This window comes from Protomyctophum bolini (assembly GCF_963924005.1).
Source record: "Protomyctophum bolini genome assembly, chromosome: 17".
Classification (NCBI taxonomy): Eukaryota; Metazoa; Chordata; class Actinopteri; order Myctophiformes; family Myctophidae; genus Protomyctophum; species Protomyctophum bolini.
The window spans coordinates 23,668,120-23,681,045 of NC_137878.1; the positions used below are offsets into that span (position 1 = coordinate 23,668,120).

At 39.7% G+C, this 12,926-nt stretch overlaps 1 protein-coding gene across 1 annotated transcript in view; it reads left to right on the top strand.

The window, feature by feature from the left end:
* The window catches only part of ddah2 (DDAH family member 2, ADMA-independent), a 46,362-nt gene that overhangs the window by 1,130 nt on the left and 32,306 nt on the right, over positions 1–12,926 (top strand). The window contains exons 2-4 of the mRNA XM_080786831.1: positions 710–1,327; positions 1,708–1,896; positions 4,665–4,784. Of these exons, the coding sequence (XP_080642957.1) occupies positions 1,031–1,327; positions 1,708–1,896; positions 4,665–4,784 (606 nt within the window). The 5' untranslated portion in view covers positions 710–1,030. The remainder of the gene's footprint in view (positions 1–709; positions 1,328–1,707; positions 1,897–4,664; positions 4,785–12,926) is intronic.

Consider the following 12,926-nt stretch of genomic DNA (forward strand, 5'->3'; position numbering starts at 1 on the left):
CAGTAGCACCAGCAACTTGTAACTTGTAACATCTACTAGTAACATCACCGGTATGTTCATGTCCATGATTTCAACTGCTCACTTTGACTTCTCATAAATAAATAACACTCAAACTGGATCAAAGACTGGACATCCATCTGTTGCTATTTTCTGTGTGTGTACTGCGTAGGATCACTCCCATACCTGTGAAGTAACTGCAAAGGAGACTGGAAACTGGAAAATTGGCAGTTACATATATAATCACATAGACAGAGACATTACAGCAAAACAAAACAATAGAAATGTAAACATTTTAACTACGGATGGGACATCAATATTATTGTGATAATTAAAATATGCAAATGTCCACTTTAACCATTGCAGCCCAGCAACCTTATTATAACATTAGCCCAAAACATCAGATCTACAAGCTCAAAACTCGTCAACACATTGTGAGCTTGTAAATTTGTTATTGAAATCTCAGCAATATGATTATTGTTAGTGTGTTTTATCGTGATAAGCGATGAAAACGGTTATCATTCATCCCAACCCTGTTTTACACACGACATAGAGATAGAGAGATGTGTGCAGTGGAGCTTGAGCTAATTGATGACTTAGTTTTGGGTTTTGGCCCAATGAACATTAACAAAACAAAGCATGCTGTCATTGTATTGTCAACATCTCTCTCTCTCTCTCTCTCTCTCTCATCCTGTCACTGTGCGATCATCAGAGTGAATCTCCTCAACCTTATGGTGTGCGACGTGTGTGGACATGGACAGTTGAAGCAGAAACCAACATTGTGAAGTGAATGGAGAAGAGGAGAAAGGCATACAGTCATAATGCTCCAGTGTAGTTCTCTGCTTGAATGACAGACTCCCCACAGACCTGTCATTTCACTCCCCGACAGACACTGTCTAAAACGCGGGAACGTGCACGTAGCTCTCACTGAGAGTCAAAAACAGACTTCTAATTCAGACACTACACACGTGTGTGCACACACACACACACACACACACACACACACACACACACACACACACAAAGTGACATAATGGCCAACATATCTCCATATGGGCGTTTCACGCACGCTGTGGTGCGAGGCGTCCCTGAGAGTTTTGGGAGGGCGGACGGCCAAGATACGAAGGAGAAGGAGTCAGTGGAACTGGCCAAAGCTCAGCGTCAGTTTGGGGTCCTGACTGGAGCTCTGAGACAGAAGATGGGCCTGCAGCTGATAGAGATCCCAGCGGACCAGGACCTCCCCGAGAGCTGGAGGATCGAGGACGTAGCTGTCATCCAGGGAGACACGGCACTCATCACCAGACCTTTCAAACAGCAGAGACGCGCTGAGGTATACGGCATGAAACACTCTGCTCTGCTTTTGTTTTCTTTGATTGACCTCTCTTCCCCCTCCCCTTCTTCTTCTTCCCTTTCTTTTTTGAGGGGCGCTAGCCCCTCCTATATTCAGCTATTAGTGTAGATTTTCGTCTTACACAAACATTAAATTCCCATTGACAATGAATGGAGAATTTACGTCTTATGTGGACGAGTAAATTGGTTATTTTCGTCCTACACAAATATTAAATTCCCATTGACAATGAATGGAGAATTGACGTCACATGTGTCTGAGCAAATAGACTTGTTACGGCATAATGATGTATACGATGATAAGAGCGCCCCTCACTTCACACGGGTGTGATTTTTTTTTCTATCTACTCGTCTCTCTTCCAGGCGGAGGCTGTGAGAAGGGTGATGTCGGAGCTCAACCTGACGGTGGTTGAGATGGGGGTCGAGGAAGGGGGCTCCGGAGGGGCGACGCTGGAGGGCAGCGACGTTCTGTTCACAGGGAGGGAGTTCTTCGTCGGCATCTCCTCACACACCAACCACAGAGGAGCGGAGGTCCTGGCGGATACATTCAGGGTAAGCAGCATGGACTCAAGACGGGAGAATAAATGATGTAGGATTAATGAATGCATTCAGGCCACAGCAGTAAACAGTAAACACCACAGCAATCTTTTTTAACAAACAACAAAAACATCAGCGCCTGGGTAAACGTTTCTCTAAAGCCTTTTAGCTACAAAGTAGTTTTATATCTACATATAAGGCTGAGCCTCATATGTAGAAATATGTATGTATATATATATATGTAAAAATTACAAGCTCGTAGATCTGCTTTGAATGCCAAATATGTAGGCTATTTGTATTTATTTATCATTAACGCATGTCATCCAGCATTACATGTATATCATGTATTTTGTGTGTTGGAGACTGTCCTCTTTTTATTGGGGCTATTTGAGAGACATATTCTCACCGTAACCCCCCTGCTGTGTGTATCTAAGCCCATGGGCTAAGGCTTGTCTCCCTAACATTGTTGAGAGATACTATTTTATAAACATTCTTTGCGTGACCAGCCCAGGTCCTGATATTTACTGCCATTTAATGAGATAGGTGTGTGTGTGTGTGTGTGTGTGTGTGTGTGTGTGTGTGTGTGTGTGTGTGTGTGTGTGTGTGTGTGTGTGTGTAAAGATTACTATCATGCAAGGCTAGCTTTCGATGGGGGTCCGTTCTGTCACGTCCAGCTATGCAACGGCACGGCAGGGGGCCTGGCGGTTCTTGGGTGTGGTATAACAAAGGATAAAGAGGGGGGCTGGGACTGAGAGAGGGAGTTCTTTGGGGATGCTCTGTGTACAAATGGAATTATGGACTCTTTTACAGTCAGGTTCATTTGGATCCATTTTGTACACTCTGAGTTAAATTAACACTGTGGATTGTACAAAAAATGATAATCATATCAAATGGTGGACCTAGAAATTAAAAAGGTTGAGAATCACTGCTTTAGAGGAAACAGTTGAGAACCACTGCTTTAGAGGAAACAGTACAAGTACAATAGTGACTAGATGTGACTCAAGTGCTCTTTGTACTGTAACTGGGACCAGCTACTGGGACCAGTAGCAGTGGTGAGCTGTGGGCTGTGATAAATGATGCCATTCTATTTGCCAAATGAGGGAGACCACACAGGAACTCCCCTTAGGGATGACACAGAACGGGCAACGGTATTGATTACCTCATTTAGTGCATTTAGGCCGCTTCCGTTCTATTTTGTGTGTGGTGTGTGGTGCACACAACACAAACCATTGCACAGTATTGACACGCAGGGGACGGACAGACAGACAGACAGCTGGCAATAATGAGCAGCAGTGAGCGACAGACAGCAACATCAGTTTCATTACAGACAGACAGTTGTTTACTACAACAAGAGCAGCGTCCCAGTAAAGTTAAAAAGTCATCTTTCTGGGAATGTTTTCCTCTGCCTACTGTGAACGTCTCTTTATCAACTATCTGGTTTTGTCTGAGGTGGGTGGGTCTTTCAGTGTTTCCCTGTGCCGAGCTTTGTGTGTTTGTGTACCACAAATGTGATGCTTTGATTGAGCACGGAATGTGATGATTGATGATTATTATTGATAATGATCAAATCGATAATGATGATGACTTATTGACTTCACACGAGTGTGATTTTTAAGGGGAGCTAGCCCCTTCTATAAACAGCTTTTGTCCCCACATGTCTCAAGATTTGCCATTGACAATGAAAGGGGAATTCAGGTCAAATGTCCGCTAAATCTTGTCCCCACATGTCTCAAGATTTGCCATGGACAATGAACGGAGAAATGACGTCAGCATTCCCCTAAATATGACGTAAATTAAACATCAAAACATTAAAGGGGAATTCCATGCTAGAAGGCTTTCATACCTACTACTCATATTTGTAGTTACGTCCCCACCAAAGAGGTCCAGGTGTTATTTTGTGCAAAAGCGCATTATTGGCTATTTCCCCTACCATAAGCCCTCAATGAATTGAATTGCACTGAATTGAATGGGGCATTGGGGTGTTGTGCCAATTCGCTTATTTCCATCACTCAAAAATCATATTATTTTGTATATATCCTCTCTTCATAATGTAAATAGTATCCCAAGCGGCACACTTTACTACTTATATCGATGGAAATAAGCAAATTACCACAAAAACCCAACCCCCATTGAGGGCTTATATTAGGGGAAATAGCCAATAATGTACTTTTGCACAAAATAACACCTGGACCTCTTTGGTGGGGGCGTAACAACTACAAATAAAGGTAAAAAAGCCTTCTAGCATGGAATCCTTCTAGCAAGGGAAAATTCACATGTTGGTGGGAGCGCTTGGCCAATAAAGGACCACCTTATGTACTTTATGTAACAATGTCAAATGTCCGCTAACATACATTGATGTACGATGACAAGAGCGCCCCTCATTCACACGGGTGTGATTTTTATTTACTGGACCATGGAATGGGTGGACCAAAGGAGAAGTTCCCAGCTCCATTTGTTAAGGGCGATAGCCCCTCAAAAATATGATGATACGAGCGCACCTCACTTCACACGAGTATAGTATGTTCCCCTCCATTTTCTTCTTTTACAAACCGAACCCTGTCTACACCAATGTGCTACATAAATAAATTTGTATGTATGTGTGTGTGTGTGTGTGTGTGTGTGTGTGTGTGTGTGTGTGTGTGTGTGTGTGTGCGTGTGTGTGTGTGTGTGTGTGTGTGTGTGTGTGTGTGTGTGTGTGTGTGTGTGTGTGTGTGTGTGTGCGCGCACGGGTGTGTGTGTGTGTGTGTGTGTGTGTGTGTGTGTGTGTGTGCGTATGCACCCAGGACTTTGCTGTGTCTACTGTCCCAGTGTGTGGTGGAGCTCGACTGAAGAACATCTGTTCCATGGGTGGACCAGACACCATCATCATTAGCAACTCTGAGAAGGCTAGGAAGACGCTACGGGTTAGTGTGTGTGTGTGTGTGTGTGTGTGTGTGTGTGTGTGTGTGTGTGTGTGTGTGTGTGTGTGTGTGTGTGTGTGTGTGTGTGTGTGATGATGAATGATGTGTGCACAGTGAGGGTGAACTTTAAATATGTATGGCTGATTGGCTGTAGTGGCCTAAAGGTTAGAGTAGAGTGCTTGTGTGTGTTGCTGGTTCGACACCCCAGATCGGCAGGAGAAATCTGGGAGGGGAAGTGAATTAGCAACACTCCCTAGCATTGAATTGCCCTTGAGAAAGGCAATTAATTCTCACAGTGGAGCTGCTCTGTTGAGCTCTCATGCTCAGTCGATCTTAATATCTTTACCAGAAAAATATAAACAATCCACACAAAGTTTTGAAGGGCGCCTCCAATGGATGGATTTCCAAAATTACGTCATAGGCCAGCCAAATCTATGGACTTTGTTTGTTTAGGGCAGTAAATATCAATGTAAGACGTCATCTCACTGATATAAATACATCTTGTAATACATCTATTTCATTTTTCACAGACATGAGAACAACATGCCCCAAAATATCTAGACGCCCCTCACTTCACACAAGTGTGATTTTTTGAATACACATTAGTTCTTATAATGAATGTGCAATGCAGTATAGACTCTTGAATGAATGTATACATTAGCCCAGTGATACTCAACCTCAGGCCCGCGGGCCACATCAGGCCCGCGGGACCATTATGACTGGCCTACCAATGAAAATCTAAAAAAAAGAAGAAAAAAAATCTGGAAAAAAAAAGAAAAAAAAATCTGAATGAAGTTATCTTTAATTACATTATTATAAGTAATACTATTAGAGTTGTACTATTACTCGAACGAAAATAAAAGCTTGGGGGGGGGGGGGGGGGGAGATGCAATGCAAATGAAAGACATATACTGTGTATCCCTATTCCCTGACATAATTTTATAGCTAAACGGACAGAATTCTATTTTATTTGAATGATGAAACCCAGCTGCCATTAATAGTTGGAAATGGAAATTGCGGAAATTGTAATTGCGGAAATGGTGAAAATGGAAATTGCGGAAATTGCGGAAATGGAAATTGCGGAAATGGTAATTGCGGAAATTGCGGAAATGGTGGAAATGGAAATTGCGGAAATGGAAATTGAGGAAATTGCGGAAATGGAAATTGAGGAAATTGCGGAAATGGAAATTGCGGAAATTGTGGAAATGGTAATTGCGGAAATTGCTCTTCACTTATAGCTATCTATTTTCAGGTAGATTGTTTTATTTTACTCAGTCAGCCATATCACTACTCATTTTTTTTCATGAAAAAGGTCATAGCTGGGTAATCTATTTTCAGGCAAATTGTGTTTATTGTATTTTATTTTACTCAGCCATAACAATTTATTAACATTTTTGCCAACTTGCTGGCTGGCAGGCAGGCAGACATACTCATAGGCAGGCAGACAGACAGACAGACAGACAGCTACTCATGGAGAATTGGACAGGCAGGCAGTCAGACAGCTACTCATAGACAGGCAGACAGACAGCTACTCATAGGGAATTGAACAGGCAGGCAGACAGCTACTCATGGACAATTGGACAGGCAGGAAGGCAGACAGCTACTCATAGACAGACAGACAGCTACTCATGGACAATTGGACAGGCAGGAAGGCAGACAGCTACTCATAGACAGACAGACAGCTACTCATAGACAATTGGGCAGGCAGGCAGACAGCTACTCATAGACAGACAGACAGCTACTCATGGACAATTGGACAGGCAGGAAGGCAGACAGCTACTCATAGACAGGCAGACAGACATCTACTCATGGACAATTAGGCAGGCAGTTTTTTGTAACAGTTACAAAAAATGTTTGTTGACACTCCGCAATTTGCTAATGTTTCCAATCCTTCGCAATTTGCTAATGTTTCGCATCCTTTCCGGTAAATACAACACATTGAGCAGGGCACTGCAGGGAGTTGATCCCCGTTCCGGTACACCAGAAGTCCGACACCAGTGCCTTAGTTTTTGTGTTGTTCATTTACAGGTCCAGGTGTGCATACGCATGTGCGCCTGTGCGTGTGTAGGTGCACGCTTCAATATAACCTATCTTTTTTCATTTTTTCAATATTGTCAAATCATCAAAAATGATGAAAAACGGCGCGCTATAGTATGCCGTACGATATAGGCTATAGCCCATGGTCCAAAATGATGAGAAACGAGGCTAACTTTTTTTTCCAAAATTTCAAAAAACATGGGCTATAACCCATGGTTTTTTCATTTTTTTATTTTTTTCAAATCCTCCAAAATGATGAAAAACGGCGTGCTATAGTATGCCGTACGATATGGGCTATAGCCCATGGTCCAAAATGATGAGAAACGAGGCTAACTTTTTTTTTCAAAATTTCAAAAAACATGGGCTATAACCCATCGTTTTTTAATTTTTAATTTTTTTTTAAATCCTCCAAAATGATGAAAAACGGCGTGCTATAGTATGCCGTATGATATGGGCTATAGCCCATGGTCCAAAATGATGAGAAACGAGGCAATTTTTTTCCCAAAATTTCAAAAAACATGGGCTATAACCCATCGTTTTTTTTTTTTTTCATTTTTTTCAAATCCTCCAAAATGATGAAAAACGGCGTGCTATAGTATGCCGTATGATATGGGCTATAGCCCATGGTCCAAAATGATGAGAAACGAGGCTAACTTTTTTTTCCAAAATTTCAAAAAACATGGGCTATAACCCATCGTTTTTTTTTTTTTTAATTTTTTTTCAAATCCTCCAAAATGATGAAAAACGGCGTGCTATAGTATGCCGTACGATATGGGCTATAGCCCATGGTCCAAAATGATGAGAAACGAGGCTAACTTTTTTTTTCAAAATTTCAAAAAACATGGGCTATAACCCATCGTTTTTTTATTTTTTCATTTTTTTCAAATCCTCCAAAATGATGAAAAACGGCGTGCTATAGTATGCCGTATGATATGGGCTATAGCCCATGGTCCAAAATGATGAGAAACGAGGCTAACTTTTTTTTTCAAAATTTCAAAAAACATGGGCTATAACCCATCGTTTTTTTATTTTTTCATTTTTTTCAAATCCTCCAAAATGATGAAAAACGGCGTGCTATAGTATGCCGTATGATATGGGCTATAGCCCATGGTCCAAAATGATGAGAAACGAGGCTAACTTTTTTTTTCAAAATTTCAAAAAACATGGGCTATAACCCATCGTTTTTTATTTTTTTCATTTTTTTTCAAATCCTCCAAAATGATGAAAAACGGCGTGCTATAGTATGCCGTACGATATGGGCTATAGCCCATGGTCCAAAATGATGAGAAACGAGGCTAACTTTTTTTTTCAAAATTTCAAAAAACATGGGCTATAACCCATCGTTTTTTTATTTTTTCATTTTTTTCAAATCCTCCAAAATGATGAAAAACGGCGTGCTATAGTATGCCGTACGATATGGGCTATAGCCCATGGTCCAAAATGATGAGAAACGAGGCTAACTTTTTTTTTCAAAATTTCAAAAAACATGGGCTATAACCCATCGTTTTTTTATTTTTTCATTTTTTTCAAATCCTCCAAAATGATGAAAAACGGCGTGCTATAGTATGCCGTATGATATGGGCTATAGCCCATGGTCCAAAATGATGAGAAACGAGGCTAACTGTTTTTTTCAAAATTTCAAAAAACATGGGCTATAACCCATCGTTTTTTTATTTTTTAATTTTTTTCAAATCCTCCAAAATGATGAAAAACGGCGTGCTATAGTATGCCGTACGATATGGGCTATAGCCCATGGTCCAAAATGATGAGAAACGAGGCTAACTTTTTTTTTCAAAATTTCAAAAAACATGGGCTATAACCCATCGTTTTTTTATTTTTTCATTTTTTTCAAATCCTCCAAAATGATGAAAAACGGCGTGCTATAGTATGCCGTATGATATGGGCTATAGCCCATGGTCCAAAATGATGAGAAACGAGGCTAACTTCTTTTTTCAAAATTTCAAAAAACATGGGCTATAACCCATCGTTTTTTTATTTTTTCATTTTTTTCAAATCCTCCAAAATGATGAAAAACGGCGTGCTATAGTATGCCGTATGATATGGGCTATAGCCCATGGTCCAAAATGATGAGAAACGAGGCAATTTTTTTCCCAAAATTTCAAAAAACATGGGCTATAACCCATCGTTTTTTTATTTTTTCATTTTTTTCAAATCCTCCAAAATGATGAAAAACGGCGTGCTATAGTATGCCGTATGATATGGGCTATAGCCCATGGTCCAAAATGATGAGAAACGAGGCTAACTTTTTTTTCCAAAATTTCAAAAAACATGGGCTATAACCCATCGTTTTTTTATTTTTTCATTTTTTTAAAATCCTCCAAAATGATGAAAAACGGCGTGCTATAGTATGCCGTATTATATGGGCTATAGCCCATGGTCCAAAATGATGAGAAACGAGGCTAACTTTTTTTTTCAAAATTTCAAAAAACATGGGCTATAACCCATCGTTTTTTTATTTTTTCATTTTTTTCAAATCCTCCAAAATGATGAAAAACGGCGTGCTATAGTATGCCGTATGATATGGGCTATAGCCCATGGTCCAAAATGATGAGAAACGAGGCTAACTTTTTTTTTCAAAATTTCAAAAAACATGGGCTATAACCCATCGTTTTTTATTTTTTTCATTTTTTTTCAAATCCTCCAAAATGATGAAAAACGGCGTGCTATAGTATGCCGTACGATATGGGCTATAGCCCATGGTCCAAAATGATGAGAAACGAGGCTAACTTTTTTTTTCAAAATTTCAAAAAACATGGGCTATAACCCATCGTTTTTTTATTTTTTCATTTTTTTCAAATCCTCCAAAATGATGAAAAACGGCGTGCTATAGTATGCCGTACGATATGGGCTATAGCCCATGGTCCAAAATGATGAGAAACGAGGCTAACTTTTTTTTTCAAAATTTCAAAAAACATGGGCTATAACCCATCGTTTTTTTATTTTTTCATTTTTTTCAAATCCTCCAAAATGATGAAAAACGGCGTGCTATAGTATGCCGTATGATATGGGCTATAGCCCATGGTCCAAAATGATGAGAAACGAGGCTAACTTTTTTTTTCAAAATTTCAAAAAACATGGGCTATAACCCATCGGTTTTTTTATTTTTTCATTTTTTTCAAATCCTCCAAAATGATGAAAAACGGCGTGCTATAGTATGCCTTACGATATGGGCTATAGCCCATGGTCCAAAATGATGAGAAACGAGGCTAACTTTTTTTTTCAAAATTTCAAAAAACATGGGCTATAACCCATCTTTTTTTTATTTTTTCATTTTTTTCAAATCCTCCAAAATGATGAAAAACGGCGTGCTATAGTATGCCGTATGATATGGGCTATAGCCCATGGTCCAAAATGATGAGAAACGAGGCTAACTGTTTTTTTCAAAATTTCAAAAAACATGGGCTATAACCCATCGTTTTTTAATTTTTTAATTTTTTTCAAATCCTCCAAAATGATGAAAAACGGCGTGCTATAGTATGCCGTACGATATGGGCTATAGCCCATGGTCCAAAATGATGAGAAACGAGGCTAACTTTTTTTTTCAAAATTTCAAAAAACATGGGCTATAACCCATCGTTTTTTTATTTTTTCATTTTTTTCAAATCCTCCAAAATGATGAAAAACGGCGTGCTATAGTATGCCGTATGATATGGGCTATAGCCCATGGTCCAAAATGATGAGAAACGAGGCTAACTTTTTTTTTCAAAATTACAAAAAACATGGGCTATAACCCATCGTTTTTTATTTTTTTCATTTTTTAAAAATCCTCCAAAATGATGAAAAACGGCGTGCTATAGTATGCCGTACGATATGGGCTATAGCCCATGGTCCAAAATGATGAGAAACGAGGCTAACTTTTTTTTTCAAAATTTCAAAAAACATGGGCTATAACCCATCGTTTTTTTTTTTTTTCATTTTTTTCAAATCCTCCAAAATGATGAAAAACGGCGTGCTATAGTATGCCGTACGATATGGGCTATAGCCCATGGTCCAAAATGATGAGAAACGAGGCTAACTTTTTTTTTCAAAATTTCAAAAAACATGGGCTATAACCCATCGTTTTTTTATTTTTTTATTTTTTTCAAATCCTCCGAAATCGTAAAAAACGATGGACTATAGCCTTTCGCTTTTCCACGATTTTCACCTTTTTTCAAATCCTCAACAATGATGAAGAATCGTGCACTATAGCGCGCTGCTCAATGACCTTGACCAATATCAATGACCTTGAGCAGTATAAATGACCTTCATAAGACTATTAAATGACCTTGACCAGTATAAATGACCTTGACAAGTATAAATGACCTTGACCAGTATAAATGACCTTGACAAGTATAAATGACCTTGACCAGTATAAAAGACCTTCACCAGTATAAATAACCTTGACCAGTATGCGGTATGTGACCATGGACTATAGCCTTTTGCTTTTCTGAGATTTTCACCTTTTTTTTCAAATCCTTCGAAATCGTAAAAAACGATGGACTATACTAGCCTTTCGCTTTTCCTTGATTTTCACCTTTTTCAAATCCTTAACAATGATGAAGAATCGCGCACTATAGCGCGCCGCTCAATGACCTTGACCAATAGCAATGACCTTGAGCAGTATAAATTACCTTCATAAGACTAGTAAATTACCTTGACCAGTATAAATGACCTTGACCAGTATAAATTACCTTCACCAGTATAAATGAACTTGACCAGTATGCGGTCCGTGACCATGGACTATAGCATTTCGCTTTTCCGCGATTTTCACCTTTTTTCAAATCCTCAACAATGATGAAGAATCGCACACTATAGCGCGCCGCTCAATGACCTTGAGCAATATAAATGACCTTCATAAGACTAATAAATGGCCTTGACATTCTCATGGCAATAGCACAAACTTTGTCATGCTACTAGTCCTACATACTTACACCTGAAAACCCCATTCTAGCCTATTTAGGTTCATCTTACGGTGGACATGTTTGCCTGAAAAGGAATCTTTGAAAAGGAAAAGGAATCGAACGAAAATAAAAGCTTGGGGGGGGGGGGGGGAGATGCAATGCAAATGAAAGACATATTCTGTGTATCCCTATTCCCTGACATAATTTTATAGCTAAACGGACAGAATTCTATTTTATTTGAATGATGAAACCCAGCTGGCAGCTGCCATTAATAGTTGGAAATGGAAATGGAAATTGCGGAAATGCGGAAATGGAAATTGCGGAAATGGTAATTGCGGAAATTGCGGAAATGGTGGAAATGGAAATTGCGGAAATGGAAATTGAGGAAATTGCGGAAATGGAAATTGCGGAAATTGTAATTGCGGAAATGGTGGAAATGGAAATTGCGGAAATTGCGGAAATGGAAATTGCGGAAATGGTAATTGCGGAAATTGCGGAAATGGTGGAAATGGAAATTGCGGAAATGGAAATTGAGGAAATTGCTGAAATTGCGGAAATGGAAATTGCGGAAATTGTGGAAATGGTAATTGCGGAAATTGCTCTTCACTTATAGCTATCTATTTTCAGGTAGATTGTTTTATTTTACTCAGTCAGCCATATCACTACTCATTTTTTTTCATGAAAAAGGTCATAGCTGGGTAATCTATTTTCAGGCAAATTGTGTTTATTGTATTTTATTTTACTCAGCCATAACAATTTATTAACATTTTTGCCAACTTGCTGGCTGGCAGGCAGGCAGACATACTCATAGACAGGCAGACAGACAGACAGACAGACAGCTACTCATGGAGAATTGGACAGGCAGGCAGTCAGACAGCTACTCATAGACAGGCAGACAGACAGCTACTCATGGAGAATTGGACAGGCAGGCAGACAGCTACTCATGGACAATTGGACAGGCAGGAAGGCAGACAGCTACTCATAGACAGACAGACAGCTACTCATGGACAATTGGACAGGCAGCAAGGCAGACAGCTACTCATAGACAGACAGACAGCTACTCATAGACAATTGGGCAGGCAGGCAGACAGCTACTCATAGACAGACAGACAGCTACTCATGGACAATTGGACAGGCAGGAAGGCAGACAGCTACTCATAGACAGGCAGACAGACATCTACTCATGGACAATTAGGCAGGCAGTTTT